This window comes from Sinohyriopsis cumingii, chromosome 2 (genome assembly GCF_028554795.1).
Source record: "Sinohyriopsis cumingii isolate HCF-2022 chromosome 2, ASM2855479v2, whole genome shotgun sequence".
Classification (NCBI taxonomy): domain Eukaryota; kingdom Metazoa; phylum Mollusca; class Bivalvia; order Unionida; family Unionidae; genus Sinohyriopsis; species Sinohyriopsis cumingii.
In genome coordinates, this window is record NC_142962.1 from 141,962,478 (window position 1) to 141,984,567 (window position 22,090).

Below are 22,090 nucleotides of genomic sequence, written 5' to 3' on the forward strand. Positions count from 1 at the left end.
TATTGACGGATTAGCTGCTGCGAGATGAATGAAGACACTCGTATATTAGAGTGCACCAAAAAGCCGTTAGACGTGTGGTATTTCATAATCTAAAGATTTGTTGAGATCTACCCTTGTCACAATTTGCACGTTTTTAAACAGCAGAACGAAATGATGATAGGTAAGCCCTTGTCACGTGAGAAAAATAGGGCCGATACTAGACTCGTACCCATGGTTTTGTCTGTCTATCCCCAGCCCACCAACCAGTTGATTAGACAGGAATATTGCCACTGTATCATAAAGTTGTGTTGCGTTGGGAATCATAACAAGACGCATTCTCAATGTTCCCTTTCTAATGCAAATATTTAGATATGCACAACAACGTACATATTCTTGAACGTACCTTATTGGAGGAATCAAAACAGTATGGTTAGACTTTATAAAAGCATTTGTTATTATTTCATGGTGCAGACATTACGGAAATAAATATCACTGAGCACATTTGTGTTCACCACTGATGAAGATGAAGTGTGAGAAACAAGAAAAATACTCTTATAGTGATCCCGGAAGAAAAAATAGTGGTAAGTATTTTGATGTGATTCTTTTGCCGGTGCCAACCAGAAGATCCTCTTGTTGTGATCTCAAAACTGACGTCATTTAAAGTTAGTAAAATCCATACGATTCTGATCGAACGTTAGTAGAATCTCGCCAGTGGACGTCATATGGCATGACAAACATAAAACCGAGGATATGGAAGCAAAATTCCACATGGTGTGCATTACGGTAGAAAACTTCAAACAGATTCTTATCTGTTAAAAATGTTATTTCCAAATTTAGTGTGAATTCATTGAATATTTTTATCAAACATATACATGTATTCAATTATTTATAATTTTCTACCACATAATTTATCAGATGACTGTACACCAGTCATAATATGTACAGTTGAGATGACCAAACGTAATATGACTATACTGTAACATAGATTCGCGTTACTATTGTGTTCATCATGACGATACAGTAACCTATATTCATGTTACTATTGTGAGGGGTGTAAAAAGATACCCAAATTAGCAATACTCCCACGTTGGTAACTTACCTGGTTTTCTATGAGTATGGAATCGGAGCCGGACTTTACTCACTAGCTGTATTTAGTTTGCTCCCATTGAGATTCACCTTTGGCCAGGATGATATCAGAAATCTCTATCAGATCTAAAATCTTCATTGTAACTTGTGCCGGTGTCAAGTTTTGTCAAACAATGCCTCAATAAAATATGACAAACGAATCTAAATAGAATAAAGCCGTCTCGATACCTTGACTTAAGATTGATATTGTCTTAAATCTTAATAGTGGGAATATTTAGCGATCCATGCCACGAGTTCTATCACATACTTAAAAGAGCTGTATGGAAGAGGTGTTGTGTGGACGACGGGGGCGATGTAGTGATATCAAATAAACACATACTTAAATTCCTGCTGTCAAAAACAACCGTGTTTAAAAATTTTAGATGTAATTCATTACAACGTATTCAGTTGGATAGTAAGAGGAAAATCGTACTGTTTACATGAGAAATTCATCGTTTCTACGAATTTGGTAAGTTGGGTTTTACCACGATCACACCGCTTTGATCGGCAGATATTATCTGTGATAAATAGTAGCCAATATATAGAGTATGGATTATTGATACGAATTTTCAGATTGCGCTTGTAGCCTACTACTAATGCGACAGTCAACTGGTGGCAGTTTTATAGCATAGTCTGTTTTTAATTTCTTGCTTTGTTCCATTTTTCTTTTACTCTGCTAACAAACTTCCTCCGTCCTTATTTAGAAGTCATAACATGGTACATATATTTTCTAAGTTGCATATTTACTTGAATTGGGATATAGCAGGATCTAACAGCGGCGCCTCGTTCTCGTCGAGTAGAACTGGTGAAGATCAGATCAGATCACAAAAGAACTTCAAAGAGGACATAATCGAGAAGACAAAAATATCCGTAATTTATGGACTGGTATATGATAACCATACTGAAGCCGTCACGAGACAGATCCTGCAACGATGCTTTGTTCGGAATCTTTTTCGGAAGAGACAAACCTGACTTTGTTTTCGTTTTTGAACGGCGTGAAGCTTATCAAATTCTATATCACTGATAAGAAAGGGAAACATAGGTCACACGTTGGGTTGTCTTTTCAGTAGGATATTTTTTCTCCTATTTCTTTTTTAAATTTGGGGTTGTTTCTTTGCTTCTCATCATTTTTGTTTATATTTACGTGTTATAAATCTACTTATACTTTACTTCGAGATACCAGTTCTGCGTATACTTGTCTACCCGTTCAAAGACTAAGATACCACGATATTAAGACAAATACATGAAACCTATTCAAAATGGTGAATCAGAATGCTAAGTCATGTATACACGTAGGTTTGAATAAAACTTTTTTAAATTTGAAAGAGTCTTTTTCCAACGATGGCAAAAGGTAGTTATGTAATAGCTTATTATTTTATTTCATACGTAATGCAATGATTGCCAAAAGGTGAGGTAATAGCGTTAAACTATATTTGTTTTTAATTTCAAACCATTGAATGCCATGGTGATTACTAATATGTGTATATTTCACTCATTCCGAATTAGTGTACTGTTGAGATTGTTATCAGCCTCTAATTGATTTTTTTATAAAAAAGTCGTTTGAAAGCATAAAAAATAATTAAAACAGCCATATGTAGATTGAGCACTATATAAAAATTAAAACCGTGTCATTGTATTTCTATCTTCCGGCTCTGTATTAAACAGTTTTCGCATTACATTTCAGCAAAAAATCTTTTGATGTAATTTATATGAGATCCAATATGTTTGATCAATCAAATTGTTAAACGCGAGTGAATAATGTTCTTTTATGTCAAATTACTGTGATAGAATACAGCTACAGAAATACATTTCATGTTAATATAAAAGAGATATGCAGTCTGTTATTTGTAACAATTATGTAAAACATTCCGTCATAAAAGATTTGATAGGGCATGATAATATTCAATTATGATTAAATCATAATCAATTCATATGCATAAATACCTGAGACGAATTCTGAGGTAGGATCATTTAAGCCGCTGAAAAGAAAAAATAGCCTCGTTTAGGTTAATCAAATAAGGATATAAAACCGTGTAAATGTTTACAATCACGCAAAGTTGTGCAAATGTGAGCAGTAGCATTTTCTTTGAGTGAATAACTGCTTTAATTTCCTTTTACGGACAAAATATGATAAAAAAAAGTGTGCCAATTTACAGTGTGGAGAAAAGCACTGGACATTTAAGAAAAGTAAGCACATAGATATGCTTATTTGAATTACTTGCCCTATATACGTATGTCTTGAAATGTAATCGGATGATTGTGCAGTCTTCACGTTGATTACAACGACAAATGCATAGGTAGATTCCACAAAATAAAATGCTTGTTATTTAGAGACTTTTTGTCATGCAATTAATATCCTGACTGAGCAAAGACTTTATTTCGGTCGAATTTCTATGGACTATGTACCCGAATCCAACTCCTTTGTACCAGCGTTTTATTCATCTTGTTGGGAAGGTTTAGATACCGTTTCCATTTATATCATGTCTACGTTGATTTGTATTGCACATCACATATGCATTGTCTCTACCCAAAACTGATAATATCTTGAGATATTTGAGATGATTAAGGTTGTGTCTTAACCTGTATTTCACGATTCATAGGACTAAACGTTTGAGGTGATTGGATACAACCTGTATAACATGATTCATAGGACTAGAAGCCTGAGGTGCTTGAATACAAAATGGAGGCATCGTATATTCTGAGGTACCACAGTGGATGGACGTATGCAAAGTTTTCTAGGATCTTTATTTCTGGAGAGGATTCGGTCAGTTTCTTTCTTTGTGAGATGCTTTTGTGTGATGCTTGCAACCAAATCAGGTTTATATAAGATATAACAATTTCCGTTTGCGATATGAGATCTTCTCTCTCGTCGACCTCGCCGTTTTATTGGCAAACTTAAGAATTAAAATTAATTGAGTATCCCTTCCTGACGAAATTAAACTTCATTTCCTAGACCTACTAAATAAGGAGATATGTTTGCGGGTCACTAAGTTATAAGTTTAGCTTGAGAATCAACGTTTTGTGTGTAGCTTCTTTTATTTTTAACATTTATTTCTTATTTCTCATATTTATTGTCATTGCGTTCGTTGCATATACAGATTTAGTGTGAGAGAAGCTTAAATGTTACGGATCTTGATCATCTATATTAGCAAGCATCATTCTATCTTTTTGAATTCCTATAGGAATCAAATGGAAAACTATGAAAGTTTTTCTTGTAATATGTGGCATTCGTAGTTGACTTGTAAATATGTATATATAGTCGACATATTTCAGTTCTTAGCTCTCTGGAAAGGGGATAATAAAAAATCAAATGTAATTGCCAATTTCAGTTCATTTACCTGTAATATTTATTGAATTAATCTTTTACACAAATTGAGCATGAATGTAAAGAACACGTTTGTCTCATGAACACTCGATGCTGTTTTTCCTTTACGTATATGTAGTGTGTGTTCTTGTCTGTTTCTGTTCATTACGCTTTATTGTTACTAGGCCGTACACAAAATATGGCATCTGTTTCAGATAAGAAGACGATGATTACAGTGGGTCCTTGCTAGGAAAAGGACTGTGGGAAAATTTCTTTTTTCCAAGAACCGTGTGGCAGGCTGATCGCTTCACTCAAACATGCACCCAAAACCAAAAAGTGCTCTCTCTAGAACAAAGACAAAACGCACCAACGTCGTTAAGGATATAGAAGCGTGGGCGTTATCAGGTACAGATATTACAAAGGAAACTTCAAGGCATGCCGGTCAATTGACCGAAAATGTCACAGAAGATCGATTGCTTCGAGGCAAACTCATTGAACTGGGAAAGGAAAGATTTAAATTTCTTGCCAAGAACGCTTATGAAAAGCATATATTTATTGACAAACAAAGGAAAAGGATGGCTCTGCTAAAGAGAAAGCAAACAAACACAACGGTTGTCAAATCACCAACAAATTTTAGAAAAATAGACATAACACTAGAGGAATGGTCACGGGATAATGTCAATTCTCCCATAAGGGCATCTCCATTTTTACGCCCTAAAACAGTGCAATTTGTACCTGACACTTTTAAAACAAGCTATCTAACTACTGGTCCGGCAGAACTCTTGCCTACCAGACCAAAGACGATGATCAACATTCGGAATTCAGAAAACTTAAACCAAACGAGGAAGAAATTTTCAACTCCAATCAGGAGTCCGAGTAGAAACACATTAAAAACACCCTTGGGGCGTTTCAGCCGGCCTGTGTCCGTCATAAGTCAGACTATGTCCAATGTGAGCAGCATGGAAACTACCAAAACGTGGGAAACATCGAAGACTTGGTCAACACGTGATAAATGTTTAAGCACCTTTGGCCAAAAGTTTCCTGGAAAAACTGCTGACCCGAGATATTATAAACTTGAGGCTGCACTGTCTCCAAACTATCCTTCCCAAACGGACTTGGACGTGGAAACGATAATTGAAAACGTGGAATCTTTACACATCCAATCGAGACGGCACACGGAACCAAAGGAAAAACTTGTAGAGAAATTGAGACAGTTTATGAAAGAGCGGGGAATAGTCTTTCCCTAGAGAATTTTGACTTCTTTCAGATCTCAAGACTTCAGACTGAAATTCTCCACTACCAATGCAATCGGAAATTTGCATGGACACGTTATGTGACTGAAAATTGTTTACTAATCGAATAAGATCTTTATTGATCATGATTCCTTCTTTTTCTCTTACCTGTCTGTTAAGATTTTGATTAATCAAAATTGCAATTTTTCCCTTACCATCCAGATGATTGGAATGTTACATAATCATCATGGTAATAGTTTGATTTTTATGTAATGGGTCAACTTTACTATTGGTGTGTCATAAAATAAAATAAAAATTGCGAAGTCTATATTTGCTAATCGAAGGTAAATTTTAAAGTTAAATGTTCTGTTGGATAGCCGAGAATTAGAATGTTGTTTGTCCTTAAGCAAAAATAACAGTGAAGCATCCTTGCATATAAATACCACCACAACCTTAAGAACTCTCCGTCTGATGTCATCTCTTACTAGTTTGCTGCAAAAAGAAACATGAATATAAAAATGTATTCGGAGCCAAACTAAACTATGAAGTACTAAAACTGGAATAGAAATATTTCATAAGAGTTAATTATTATTTACACATAAATATTATCTAGTGCTTGTGTCTGAATATTTTAGATAAGTGTGTGATAGCTTAAAACCTCATAAATACACATTAGTTATTAATTTAATTAATCGTACCGTGTGGAATATCTAATGGACAAATCATATTGAATGCCCCACTTTCCTAAATTGGTTGACTACCAATAGACTCCTTTTTTGGGGGGTCGCGTGAGTGGGTGGGTGAGTGGGTTGATTGCAGCGAGTTCATAAATCTGGATGTATACAAGACCGAGGATATGATATATTCACCAAGAGAACCAACTGTGTCTTCTTACACACTAATCGTGTACGTCTCATTTGAAACATTGGCAATTTCAAGTGTCACCTTGCTGTGTGTCATCTATTTGATATAGAATTTCTCACCAGTTTCTCTTCAGTATGAGCACCTTTGTGGTAAGATAGGAAAACACTTGGATGTATGAAATTAAGACTAAATCTGGCTAGCTTCAAATTGCGAGATCGTTCAATAAAAGACAACAAAAATTATTCATTTTGGTGTAGCTTGAGATCAAACTGTAATGCGCAAAATTAACTGAATCGAATTTTGCGTGCGTAAATAACTGTATAACCCTGAAACAATCTCTTATCACTAAGTACTAGATTTCTAATATTAATACCAATCTGGAACCTCAAATTTAGTGACAAGGAATCTTAAACATTTATTATCAGTCTTGCAAAACACATACTGATCAGCACACCTTGAAACAAAAACTTCACATTAATTGTTGAACCATTAAATACAGGGACTATATATACGTTTTGGGGACTATTATATGCTTCGTATATTTTTCGGGGACTGTTATATGCTTCGTGTACTTTCGGGTTTTATAGTACGAGCATTTATGATCAGAATCAGCAGTAAATACTGTATATAACTTTCGACATGGACATTACATACAATCTTTTTGTATTTATCGTAGCAATCAGTGGCTGACATATATCATATTAACTGATGGGCGCAATGACATTCTAGTGTTGTGAAACTTAGAAAATGGATAAAATTACGGTAGTTAAGTGTTTCATTGATTGTAAAAATGTCTACATCAAACTGCATAAACGTTTCAACTGAATATGTCTTAGTGATAATAAACTGGAATTTCCAATGTCCAGTCGCAAACTGAATTCGTCTATTAGATATCACGCTTGCATTTACAACGATCAAAGATGGATATATTGTATTTTTTATGGAGACCAAAAAATCAAACACTTCCTTAATTAAACACAGTTCATTAATGGTGGAAATAATGATTACAGTGAAAATTAAAATCCACTAAGGCCATACAATTAAATAAGTATTAGCAGAATTTTGTCTCTTTGGAACTACATTTACGATAGTGATAACATCGAAGGTATATAAATTTGCAACAACTTTTTCATCTTACGTGACAAATGTATATATCGATTCTAAACAAATGACTGAGTATGTGAAAGAAAGTAAGAAATCGAACTTATTAAACGTAATGCCTACAAATGGATATTTTAAGTTTTCACAAACCTAAATTTGCGTGTAATTTTATGCCCGTTCGTGCAAGCATATACATTGCATTATCCCAAATGTGTTAACACGTGACACGAGAGTGCAATGTTGGTTTTGTGTGGAAAAATGAGTAACATAGGTAATTATCTTCACATAATTCTGATCCCTTTTCGATCATATCGTAGTTGTGACGTGCTTAAATTCGATCCATTCAGCATTATCCGCTTTATAGATTGCTCGACTAAAGAAACGATGAACCTCGTTATAGGACAAATCACACTTTTCAGATCTATAATTTTATTTATTTATTCTTCTTCTGAAACTGTGCATGTGAATTGCATGCGAGTATTTCGGTGAAAAACAACGAAAACAATATTATGTCACCTCTCTCTGAACCTGAAACAATTCCAGACCTATTGCTATCTTTATTATTGATTATTATTTATTAATGACGTACCGCTTCCAAGGGGAGATTCATTTTCATGATATCGATGATCTGTGTATAATAAAATCGAAGGAATACATTTGCAAATGGTAAGTGACTATACAGCAATTGGTGTTTGAATAGATAATAATTTATTGTGGATGGAACATGTCAACTATATCAGAAGAAACGTTAATTCAGGTTTATGGCTTCCCAATATTGATGAGTTATTCTCTTCCAGAAAGAAACAAAGGACTGTTTTTATAATAGTGACATACAACCCTGTTTATAATACTGTAATATGTATGGGGCAATTCAAACGACGATAATATAGCTAAGTTAATAATGTCATCAAAAATGAACATTTAGGCTAAAATTGAACAAATCAGAAAGAAGGAAAAACTTTATTAATTACAAATATTATTTTTAAAGACCTAATTAATTTGAGAAAGGCCAGTTATTATGCAAGAAATCCAATAACAGTTCTCCTATTTACAGTCACTATTAAAGCACATGCAACCTGGTAAAACTACCCGCATGAGATATATGCCTACCACACTGTATAAAATTTCCAAACCAATTAAGAAATTATTCAAAAGAAGTTTTTTTTACTCACAAAATTTGTTCCGGAACAGCTTATAACCAGAGATTATTAATGCCTTTCAATTTTTTTTTCTTTCACAATCGATATATAAAGTGGTTCTGATATGCGGTTAAAAAATATATAGATTAAGAAAAAATATCTGCATTATAATACGCAGTTAACACAATTAAACAAAGAAGAAGAAGTCATATCAAGGTGATGGTAGTCTGATACTGTCAATATCAGTAGGCTTGTTCAAAGGTGTTATTTTACTAAATAATTAAAAACTTGATTAGTGTTTTATTGTTGTTTTTACCACTGTTACCTGCTAAATGGACTCCCCGGGGCGCAGGGAACATCTAGAGAGTATATATTGATATGTTTGTTGATGATTCATGAAATATGTGCATTTGAATGTAAAACAAAGCGATTGTGTGTGTATGCGTGTGTGTGTGTATCTATCTATATGCAGTAAAATTTAGCGTTCGGGATATATTTAATGAACCCATGTAATTCAAATTAACAGAAATAGCTAAGAAAATACATTTTGGGGAAATTCAAGATGCAAAAAGTAAGTACATTTATTAACATTATTATTGCCAGCTATAGATGACATATTTGTATGTCCTGTCTCGTGTATGTTCTTTGTTGCAGAACTCCAGATTTCGATAGTTGTCGTATTAGTCTCTCTTAATGATTGGTTGGTGACTCCACTCTGGATTTCTGCCCTTGGTGCAGCCAGTTTCATCAGAGATACCTCTTCAGTAACTCCCAATGGTTATGAATAATGCCTGAAACTGAACATTTTCTCCAATGAAGGCTATTTTTATTTACATATATATTCCCTACCTAGTACATTTTCAATTGTGGGGTTCTTTTCAAATCTTTTATTAACCTATTTGTGAATCTACTTGTTTTCATATATCTTTTAAGTTTTATTGATCCATTTGATTCTGGATTTCTTAATTTTGAGCATGGTCAAAAAATGTACTAGCTTACTTTTAGTTACATTTTCTTTCTTTATTTTCTTGAACTTTATTCATTCATACATCAAATTATCCAAAATATATTTAATACTTTGTTTCTTTGACTTATTATCTCTTGATTTGAAATAAGGCATTGAATTGAAATTTTAGAAATATGATTGCTTGTTTTAGCAAGTTCCTGTCAGTTTTAACGCTGGAATTGGAGGTCATATAAAATGGTCAGTCGTTGTTCACCAATTATGAAGGTATTTTTTTTAAATAGTGCGGGTTAAGATGAACAGTCTCGATTGCTAGGTACTGTGGACACCTGTATTCATCCCTCCCAGTACCGTCAAAAGTTTTGCTATCCCTCTCAGCATACTGAAGATACTATAATGTGGAATGTGTCAATACTCACACATCTCCTAACTTTAATTGTACTCGTTAATTAATTTCTGCTTCTACATCTAAACAGTTTCCCAAAAACGTGAAACAAGGAAAACTTCAAAGTAGCTGGGGTGTGAGAGTCCATTTCACAAGCGGAAGACAAGGTATCTTCGTCATCTTGGCTTTTCAACTCTTTTCTACCGATCCCCGCCTTTTTCAGTTGCAATTTTTTATTTCGAATTTAGTGCTTGGTCAGACTTAAAAAATCTCCTGTCTGTGAGAAAGATGGATTAGCTTCAAGATGACATTCTATATTATGTTTATAGACTCTTGAGAGCACGGCTCATACTCTGAAACAGTCAGTTTGCGAATCGTTATAAACATGTCTCCTAGATAAGCGTTTCAATGACCAGGAATGATTGTTTTCAACACAGTGTGTCTCACATTTGTTACCTTAAGGCCATCAACGGCCATTGCGGATTTCATATTAAGTTGCTTGCTTCTTTGAACGTTTCTTCTGGGACTAAGTTAACTCATCTATATCGTCAACTGTATTATCTCTGCATTCAAATGGCTCAAGGAGCTTGTTTAGTTCATCTGCAGACAAATCTAATAAACCAAAGAGCTGTCGTCTGCTACACGAGCGTCCATTGTTATTTATTTTTAGACACACGTGTCATGTATTAGGAAGCATTGCAGTTTGGAGATATACTGAACGAATCCAACAATGTACAGTTAATGGAGACAAAAATTAGTAATTAATAGCATAGTGAGAATACAACCAAAAGACAATTTCTTATAAAAGTTGTTGTTGTTGTTGTTGTTGGGTTTAACGCCATTTTTCAGCACGCAATAGGCTATACATGGCGGCCAGTATTAATGGTGGAGGAAGAAACCGGGAAATCCCCGGAAAGAACCACCGACCCTCGAGAAGATACTGGCAAGCTTTCTCACATATCCACATTGACCGAATCCGAGACTCGAACCCACGCAGACAGAGGTGAGATGGCAGTGATCCGTAACGGTGAGCGCTTTAGACCACTCGGCCACTCTTATAAAAGTGGAACAACTGTATGAAGAGGTTCAATGTTCAATCAAAAAATAGATTTCACAACAAATTTTTATGTGAAAAGTACCAGCAGTATTATAATACAGAAATAGTCAAAAATGCAGAACCAAAATCTGAAAGAAGGAGATATCAACCTTCTCCTACTCGTCTTGAAACGTATATATATATATATATATATATATATATATATATATATATATATATATATCGTCAGCATGAGAAAATCGGGATTACTTGCCCCCCCCCTCCGATTTCACCTCTTAACATGTTTTCGCTGACAGCCATAAAACTTAATAGCTGACTACTACCCGTTGCCCCCCCCCCCCCTCCGCAACAAAATAATTATGTGGGCGCCCCTTTATACACGTATTAATTTTCATAAAATTTTAATAAGATTCCAAAATATAACTACAAAATGAAATTACTTCTCATTTCAACCTTTCGGATACGAACTTCATATTTATTCATTAACGGAATAAATTTGGAGCAGGAAAAGAAACCCGAGCAGTACGTGTGTTTAGTATTTGAATCCCGTGAACATATTTATTGAAAGTAATAGGTTTAAGATTTCGGCCCAGTAAAACGTTTTATCAATTAAACTCGCAATAACAGAAAAACAGATTTTTTAAAATAAAAATGTACGTTTTGTATAGTGGTATCATAAAACATTACCTATAGCCATAATTAATAAAAGCAAAATTGAAAGTAGAGTTTAAAACATGAACGATTTGCAAAATACAAGATTTAGAAAGGAATCAAGGATATATATATATATATATATATATATATATATATATATATATATATATATATATATATATATATATATATATATATATATATATCACTCAGTATATTGAAAGATTTAAATACTTTGCCCAAAAGGAGACCATTCATGCTTATAGCTAATAGATTAGATTAAAAACTAAAGAAAATCCTTTCTTAAAGCACAAAACAAAGACAATGGTCATTTTATACAATATAATCTACTGTGACAAATCAACAATATATATCATCGATATAGACCTCGGATAATGTTCAATAAATGTCCAATAAATATGAAACATATAAAAACTGAAATTCAATTTGACATTTATGTTAATGACATTGAAATAGTAAGAATTCTTGTAAAACTAGTTAGAATTACAGAAATACAAAGAAAAGGTTATGTATATATGTTAATCATGGTAATAGAAAGAGATAGTTATGTTGATATGTTATTCATGCTAATAGAAAGAGATAGTTATGTAGATATGTTATTCATGCTAATAGCAAGAGATAGTTATGTAGATATGTTATTCATGCTAATAGAAAGAGAAAGTTATGTTATTCATGCTAAGAGATAGTTATGTAGATATGGTAGTCATGCTAATATAGATAGTTATGTAGATATGTTATTCATGCTAATGGAGATAGTTATGTACATATGTTATTCATGCTAATAGAAAGAGACAGTTATGTAGATATGTTATTCATGCTAAGAGAAAGAGATAGTTATGTATGTATGTTATTCATTATAAACAAAACCAGACATTTTTTGTGACATAACGGACCTATCAAAATTGCTTCCATCTCAAGTAAGCAAAAGATACTATAGAAAATATTTATGCAAGAAATTCATTAACTACTTTGTTCTGAAATAAAATTACAAGAACACAAAAGCATTTCCAACCAAACTGCTTACACAATAGTCATAATGCCAGTAAAGAAAAGGGCAATGTCGTTAAACTACCAGAACTAATTGTTCCTTTGGTTCGATATGGTGATTTTTAAAGAATTATTCTGCCAATAGAGAATTGTAAACAACGTCAAAAATATGAATAATCTTTGCATTTAGTCAATTTTATAAGTTTATTAACGAAATTGATGGTGGCACACACACTCACACACACACACACACACACACACACATATATATATATATATATATATATATATATATATATATATATATATATATATATATATATATATATACGCGCACAAGCCTACAGGCATATACACACATAAACACAGATTTTGACACACACACACGCATAAACATGCATACCAACGTGCATATATACATCCAGTAGGATACAAAAAAGGTTACAACATTTAATGTGCGACCGGTAAGATTCACCAGCACAGTGACATCAGTATGTCAACATAATCCACAATGCTTTCTTAGTAGTATCATAAGAACAATATATATTAACTATGTGAGATAGTAATGAATATATTAAACTATAAAATGCAGATGAGGTGAAAATAACAGTGAACTTAAGAACAAAATAATAAAAGTTTTAATAGCCAATTAATTACGTCATATAATTATATGTAATTTTAAAATTCGTTCTTCATAATATTACACGTAACTACTGCGCCTTGAATATAATTTCCTACATTTCTAACTTCTATGGGTTTCGAGGGATTCAGTAATTTAATAGATTTCAGCATACTCGGGCCTTTCCAAAAATAAAATTTTGTAAACTCGTTTCTTAGCGGCAAGTAAAAAGGTCATTCTGATACAAGGTGATAGCTTCCAGTACGTAGCAAAAAATAGAAGTCCTTCTGTCTATGGGGTACATTGTATTCTCTTCCATATCCCGGAATTCAATATATATAGTATGGGTAGACCGCTATTCTTTTAAACGGATGTTTACAATTTTGTCACTGCTACTATATCTTGATATTAATTATAGCTGTAATAACAAATGTCTGCATTTTTTAGTTCTTCAAGATTCTTGCTGATTTGCTAGCCGTTGGTGAAATTAGTGAATCAAAAATTTCAGATTTTACCTTTGAGTTACATTTCCAAACTTTTATAAATGTTTATCCATTGCAAATAATCCATTTGAAGCTTATGAACTTCAAGTTTTGCTAAGCATGTGTGAAAGACCCCTGTCTTGAAGAAACGAACCAAGAAATACAAATTCATTAACGACATCTGCTATTTTTTCCCCATGATGGAAAACCGTATTTTTTTATTAACTTGTAAGAGCAACTTGTCACGATATGTACTCAGAGTACTTAGACCCTTTTGCAGACCCCGTTAGACTCGGAAAATATAACTAAATAATCCGCGTAAAAAATCATCAACAGTTGTACCATACGTAGGGCAGCACTTTTTTGCGCCATCATGGAAAATAAAAATGAAACGCATGCCATCAGGACTGGGACTTTAGCTTAAATCAATCTACGTTGCCTAGTAGCAAATATTTTACAGAGGAGAAGACTACCTACATATTTTAAGAACAATTGTAATTATTTGCAGAAACTTTAAGAAGAATTAAAATTAAGAAACGCTGTTGATGTAATAGTGTGTAAAGGAGATTAGTCAAGAAAAAGAAGTTAAAAGACAATTCAGATGAAGCGACAAACTGCAAGCAAGGTATGACGATCACTGAACCGGCAAATTCATAGGTCCTTCACATGCTGAGCCTAACTGAACTTATAAATACTTAAAACATATTCATTACTTTTTCATATTTTGTCTGGATACGATTCTCGATTAATTTTGAAGACCGAGATACGAAAATGATCCAGATCTAGAAGTATATGCCGAATAATGATGATAAATATCTTGACGTGAGTCAGGATATTATAATTAATAGATTTTATAATAAGACAGCAAGTTTTGCAAGAAAGAGCAAAGAGACTTTTTAGATAGCATTTAAGGTTATATAATTTTGAACGTCAATTCTTAGAACACATTCTAAAATCTGAAAAATTTATAGGAACAATGTAAAAGTTTGAGGAGATAGAGCCAAACTATTTGATTTTTTTTATTAGTATGATTGAATGGATTTCTTTAAAGGTTTAATAAACTTAATAACTTGCAATCGAAAAGATTAATAATTCTTAGTGGATCAGGAAAAAGTGAAGACGATTACCTGCATGTTAACGATTGAATGAAATATTACAAACGATCGTCACATTTACTACCTTAAGAAACATACTGTAAAGATATGTGACATATTTGAAGAATTTCGATCCGTATGTTTAAAGAGTTAAAAACTAGACTCAGCACATTATAATGGTGTACCTGGACAAGCTAATTATTTGAAAATAAGCAAGGTAGAACTAGAATTGGTGGTTGATCCAAAATTTTAAAAGGGGTCCTGACTTTCTTTGAAATAGTACCAAACCAAAAGTCCATGTATCCTAGTGTAAGTGTTGGATGTTATAAAAGATAGTAATTTCTCACTAAACCTGAAGAAGCAAGTTATTTAGAGATTGACCGTACCATTCCTTATTCTCTTTTCTGATCCCGAACAACAACATAACAACACTTTTATTGGTCAAGCATGGTATGTATGTTAGCTAGTAAAGCATATAAAATGGATAAGATGCCAGTACAAAAAAGATATATATGAACACAACAGGAAATTAGAAACTGTTGAAGCTATTTTTTTTGTATTGACAAAATGTCAAATATATTATTTTAGCATGTATTTGTAATTATATCGTTGTTGCATACATAGTTTTCATGATCAGTTTTTCTATGTGCTGGAAGCTGTTTGCTTTATTGCTATATGTTCTAAAATTAATGTGTTTGAAATTATCAAGGTAACACTCAATGCTACAATAGGTAAAACCATTCCTACAAGAAAATCCCAGCAAAGTATCTATATTCCGTCTGTTGTTAAGTAATCTTCTTTCAACTCTATCTACAATTCATTTAAATTGTCAATTGCAAGTTATTTCTATTAGTATTACATCTCGCAACGACTTTGATATTTTAGATGATATAGCATGTACACAAATGTCATATGTTTTCTTTATTTGTTTGAATCTATTTGATCCAACACCATGTCATTCAAATGTATATCAGTTATTTATTTGCATATGCCATTTTCTATACTCAATTTTAAACTCCCCGACGAACAGCTCACCAATTAAATACTAAAGTAGTTGATGAATATAAAGATTTTATTATATTTTTGAGATAGTTGAAACAGTATAATCTAATTAAATTCAATTTAATTACTATGGAGATACTGATTTACCAAGCAACAGTCAAACACATGCAAATGTATAAAAAGGGTAAAGAAAATATGTTAGCTTCTAACTATATTATATATAAAGAAGTGGGAAGACAAGAGAGAAATATATTGCAACAGCCAACATTTAAACCATTAAAACAACTTACTAAGGTAAAGAACTGAAGCTAGCGAGCAACGAACTATAGATACGGCGGAAAATAAAAATGAGAACATTTTAGGCAATTAGAACCAGCATATTCAGCAGACAGCTAATGAAACTTTATAATAAATATATTTTAAAGAATAAATCTTGTATGATGTAATATACATGATTTAAAGTATGGAAATATTGGCTCTAAAAATGAAACTTAAAACCTAAAGGAAAGATTTAGAAAGAAGTTATACTGGAAAAGAAAGGGTTAATGATAAAAAGTCAAATAGTTAGCTATGTAGATGCAGTGTATGTAGACAATTCACAAATATGATAATGAAAACAGAAGTTGAAATATGTGATAGAAAAATAAAAAATAGACATCAGTAAAGTGAAAATGCAACTAAAAAAAGTTACAGAAAGTTGCAAAATACTGAAAGCAAAAGTGCTCAATTAATTTGACATTTGACATTTAACAGATATAATAATAATAATAATAATAATAATAATAATAATAATAATAATAATAAAAATGAGGACTTTGTATAGCGCCTAATCTTTAAAAGCTCTAAGCGCTTTACTACATTAGACAACACCTATAAGATAAAAAACATATATAATGATATGATTGCAAACACAAATACCATGAAATCAGAAAACATAAAAAACATGCTGAGAATATTTAAGGTAGGAAACATCATTAGGTCTTTAAGTTTGTTCTTGCAGTCAAGATAAGTGAGTCTTGAGACCACTCTTGAATGTGATCACTGTGTCTTTGTGTCTAAGTTCAGTGGGCAATTCATTCCAACGTTGCTGGGCCCTGGTATGCAAAAGAACGCTGACCATATGACTTTGTTTTCATATTGGGAATAATGAATATATGATTGTCAGAAGAGAAGCGTAAGTATCTTGCTGGTGTGTACACCTGGGTGAGGTCGGATAGGTATGTTGGAATAGAGTCTGTCAGTGAAACGTAGCACAGAGAACAAATTTTGTGTTTGATTCTGGATCGAATAGATAGCCAGTGTAGGGTACAGAGCAGCGGAGAGGTGTGCTATGATCATGGTACTCTAAGTATGATCCAAGCAGCTGTGTTTTGAACTTTTTGAAGTAGATATCGAGATGAGCCAAACAGAATTGAGTTACAATAGTCCAGTCTTGAAAGTACTAATGAACACACAAGTGTTTTAGTGGCATCAACTGAAAGATATTTGCGAATGGAGCTGATGCGTCTCAGCTCAATATATGCAGCCTTGCATATGTTCATGACATGTTGCTGCAATATGAGAGTACTGTCCAGAGTAACACCTAGGTTTCGTACTGATTGTGTGAATTTAATGATGGTGTTGCTGATATTTACTGTTTGAGATAAAGGATGTGAATGAGAAGGTCATTTTGTTGTAATCAGAATGGCCTCAGTTTTATCATCATTCATCTGCAGCTTGTTACATGTCATCCATGATTTCACATCAGAAATGCACCTCTCTACACCTTGGATGGTAGCATCAACTTCATTTGGGTGGCTAGATTTGTATATTTGGGTGTCATCAGCATACAATTGGTGAGACACTGGATGATGATCTATGACACTTGAGAGCGGCTGAGTGTATAGAATGAAGGGAACGGGTCCAATAACAGACCCCTGTGGAACATCACAACATAGATCGTCTGTTATAGACAATAATCTCTAACCAATATTAATAACATTGAGCGTAAACTTAAAGAAACGTTACTATTACAATTGCTATTGGTTTTACAGTTACTGGTATGGTAGCAGCAACTCGTGGTCTAGCAAAAGCAAATGTGCTTTATTAATGTAAATTTAGAAGATTAAGAAACATATTACCAACTATTTCTTTCAGTCTGCTAAAATAGCGGCAGAAGTATTAAAAAGGATTAAAAAGAAAGTAAAAAGGATAAGTCTGGGTGTATGTGGATACACTCCACGTTATTTGCATCAGTTAACTGACTATTTTAGTTTTCATATTACACTATTCCCGCTACAAATAGTTTCATTAGAAAGGTTAAGAATGCAAAGCTGGAAAACCAAATTTTACGCGGCAAGAGCGAATGAAAGTCTGGTTCAGAAATATCACTGATAGTGTTCTATCTAACTGTGATACTGAAATACTATATGATCTCCCTCTCGATCTCTCTCTCTCAATACAGAGTGATTATTGTGATGAACAATGTGTATGACCCAGCCTTATGCAACCACAGCTTATGTGAGCTTCCTAACTTTCACAATTGTTAACAACTCACCAATTCATTGAAACTCAGATTGACTGAATAATTCAGAACCAATCGTCTATCATCGGCACACATTGCAAATGAATGCCAAGTCACTTTGTTGTGTCCTGTGATATTCGGGTTATCTTTACGTTTTCTTGGGGTATTGTTTACCCTATCTTGAGCGTCCTTAAAAAAGTACCTCTAGTATCCAATGCAACATGTACCAGACGTCATGACCGATGAAGTATGACGTCATTTGTCACACCGAGATGCATGTAAACAACTGTGTGATATGTCTTAAAGGAAGAAATGATCTAGTTACAAGGTTCACTCAACTGTTAATAGTATTCCATTGCTTACGAAAACGACCGAAGCCACATAATTCCCGTGCACGGAATTATAATTAGCAGATGGTGGAGCATGTCAATGATAAAACTTAAAACTCTGAAGTAGACGCAACTTTTATTAGCAGAACAGGATTGAGGCTTGACGTATTTCAGTACTTATCTGATCTACTGAAAATGTAAGACATCAAAGTACATACATATAAGAATTCAATTTGTCAGATTTTAAATTACTCATATTAAATTATCACAGTTATAGTGTTTGATTAAATGAAGCCTACATTCCTTCCAGTATAACACGGTCTTATATTGTCATATTCTTCCCAGAAGGTTTAAAATATTTATCAAGCAACATTATGACAACATTCCTCTTCAATTGTTGACATGGAGCCACTCTAAAATATTGTGAAAAACCACGATAAAATATTATTTTACAGCGGCTGCCTAAGCACCATAACTAAATAATTTGTCATGGCTCGTCCAGCGATCTTGCTAAAGTCTTGTCAAATTTTGTACACTCTTTGGGACGAAACTACTCATTGAATAAAGCTTATTTCGTGTACTTCGTTCTTTATTTTTTAAAATTACTGTACCTCCCAGGATATAGAGCTTATGAATGCTGAGTATTTATTGGTGAATGATACGATCGTCTACGCTGGTCTCTTTATACATTGGCAATGTCACATTTAGTGTTATTACAAAGAAGTGATCATCTCACAATCGGAAGTCATCTCCTCTTCCTCCCTCTCTCCCAAGATGGTCTCTGCCTCTGATTTTTGTCTCCTCAGCTTCTTTTTCCCACGGAATTCTCTTCTTCGTCTTGCTTTTGTTTCTAGAGCAACTACCTGGACAGGTTCCTGCCAAGACAGTAGTTTTCAAATTATTGTATAAGGTGAGAGACTTGCTGTTACCGTTAGCTAAGAAAAAATAAGAATATCGTTACTGTAACAGAATTTGCTTTTGAAAATGCAGAAAATGGTTGCAAAATTTACAAATAGCGAAATTTTGCTGTCAACTATAACTCAGATCGAGAAATCATTATGTTTTGTAATGTTCAAATGATATAGGGACATTCAATATTCGTAGACATGCGTGATTGTGTTCAAACTAATAACTTCAAAAGAAGTGGGTGGATTACCATGTTTTATCCACAAAACACAGCTTTTTAGGCGCTTTTAGGACCAAGTTTTAAACCACTCTCGGTCATTAGAAAGGAGTAGGTAGCATATGCTACATATTAATTTTATTGGTTGAGTAGGCATAACTTATATGATTTTTGATTGGTCGAGTAGGTGGAAGTTATCCACCTAACCCTATCAAATAAGGAGATGGTTTCTTGACAAAAGTTCAAGGTCGCAAAAATCACCGAGTGATCAATCTAGTGGTGTGTTGAACAGTAGGGTAATTAATCCTATTTTACAGCTAATTAAGACTGACATGTACTTTCTGAAGTCTAATGGCCAGTCAGATTAAGAAAAGGAGATGGTTTTTAAACCACTGCAACGCACAAGCAAGACAGATGACAACATTCTGAAAATATGCAACGAAAAATTTTACTTGACCCTAACCCTTGATTATGGCCATCGTTCCCATATTTAGGTGAACCTAGATATAAAATCAATGTGACAGACATTGTTTAAACTGGATTGTTACTTTATACTGTACATTAACACTGTTGAGCTTTCGTTCTTTTTCTTTCCACATTCTTTTCAATTTCTAACTGGCTGATAACAAGATCACGAACCAGTATAGCAAAACGTAATATTTCTGAACTCATGCGAACTCGCTATTTATGAAATAATATTATTTATGCACATTTGTTCATTATAATGTATGATTAATTTTTATCATTTTACTAAAATAGAACTATTTTCGTTTAAAGCAGTTGTTTAAATTTCAAAACATTTGGACCAATATACAAAAAAGATTTCATAATTCATGGCTTTCTTTTGAAACAATGAAGTCAGATGAACAAATAAAAGTATTTATCAACAATGTTTGGGTTTTTTCTCTCAGAAAGATGACATTTTCTGTCGTGACGTGATATAGTTTCTCAAACGCTCTAACTAACTAGGAGTCTGTAATTATTCGCTCGAAATTTGAGAAGAGGAAAATATGTATTTTGACGTAAAGATAAATTATTTTCAAAATTCATGTCATGTTGAAAAAGGAAAAAGTGACTACTTTGGATAAAGTTATGACCTTGAGTTTCATTCTTGAATAACATCTTTATGGTTTTAGATAATTCCCGATTTTGTAGCTTAGTAAATTTATAGAATCCTGATAAATGAAATAGATTATTCCAACATAAAGAAAATTATTGATAACACACTTAATTCAATTGTAATTATGGTCCATTTATACCTCCTTGTACACTCTGTTTTCTTTCAGTTATTGGTATGCTGGAAGAGGGCTACTGATATCAAAGCGGGCAATGTGATTAACTTTATGCCACTAATATCTAAGTTGGTAGTGTAATTAACTTTATGGTACTGATATCTAAGTGGGCAACGCAATTAATTTTATGCTACTGATATCTAAGAGGGCTGTGAAATTAATTTTATGCTACTAAACAGGAGCCAAATGCGTTGTCACCATGGTCAGCACAACTACCTTTATCATCAGACACGATGGACAACCGAAGAAGAAGACTGATATCAAAATATACACATATATTATGTGCCATAAAAGAATGTCCCCTTGTCTATCTTTGTTCAGAAACTTTGTAAAACGATACTACATTTGTGAAATGGAATAAGCCAACAGAAAAAATAAACTGGAATGTTTTGAAACTGAATGGTATACATATTGTAATGAATCTTGGGCATGTCATCTGTATTTACTCCTCTGTTCTTAGTTTTCTATGATTTTAGGGATTACTTATTTATTTATTTCATAATGCACAGTATTCACGAGGCCCTATGATAGCATGGATTAGTTTCGTATAAAGGTATATGTGTTTACTAGCATGAGATGGGGTCAGAGGAGGATAAAAAGTTTTAGGTTGGCATTGAGCCAAGTAGTTCCTATGTTAATTAAGAGGTTTGTTCAGTTGTGCCTTTCGGTGTTAAATATTCATGATATATACCGATATGTATACCATGAAATGATTAAGAAGGAGTCAGTCTGTTATTTTGAGATACCTTTCATTGTGGTTGTGAAAGCAGGTGGTGGAAGGGAACATATAGGATGTTTGTGTAATACGGTTTTAGGCAGTGTTTTTGACTGACT

At 33.3% G+C, this 22,090-nt stretch overlaps 2 protein-coding genes across 4 annotated transcripts in view; one reads left to right on the forward strand and one right to left on the reverse strand.

Moving 5' to 3' along the window:
• Positions 1-277: 277 nt before the first annotated feature.
• LOC149805968 (uncharacterized) lies at positions 278-9,042 on the forward strand. 3 transcript variants are annotated; one of them, XM_089950766.1, is made up of 3 exons: positions 1,419-1,573; positions 3,705-3,868; positions 4,624-9,042. In XM_089950766.1, the coding sequence occupies exon 3, from the start codon at positions 4,726-4,728 to the stop codon at positions 5,653-5,655; it is 930 nt and encodes a 309-aa protein (XP_089806892.1). In that variant the 5' UTR covers positions 1,419-1,573; positions 3,705-3,868; positions 4,624-4,725; the 3' UTR covers positions 5,656-9,042. The 3 variants fall into 3 exon arrangements, with proteins under 3 accessions (XP_089806891.1, XP_089806892.1, XP_089806890.1); XM_089950765.1 differs by lacking the exons at positions 1,419-1,573; positions 3,705-3,868 and adding an exon at positions 278-560; XM_089950764.1 differs by lacking the exon at positions 3,705-3,868.
• A 9,918-nt stretch (positions 9,043-18,960) lies between these two features.
• LOC149805969 (adhesion G protein-coupled receptor L2-like) overlaps positions 18,961-22,090 on the reverse strand; it is a 66,699-nt gene continuing 63,569 nt past the window's right edge. Inside the window, exon 27 of the mRNA XM_089950763.1 lies at positions 18,961-19,716. Within this exon, the coding sequence (XP_089806889.1) occupies positions 19,555-19,716 (162 nt within the window). The 3' untranslated portion in view covers positions 18,961-19,554. The remainder of the gene's footprint in view (positions 19,717-22,090) is intronic.

Bases quoted from the DNA above. Each gene is read 5' to 3' on its own strand.
- LOC149805968 (XM_089950765.1), top strand. From the start codon at position 4,726: ATGCACCCAAAACCAAAAAGTGCTCTCTCTAGAACAAAGACAAAACGC.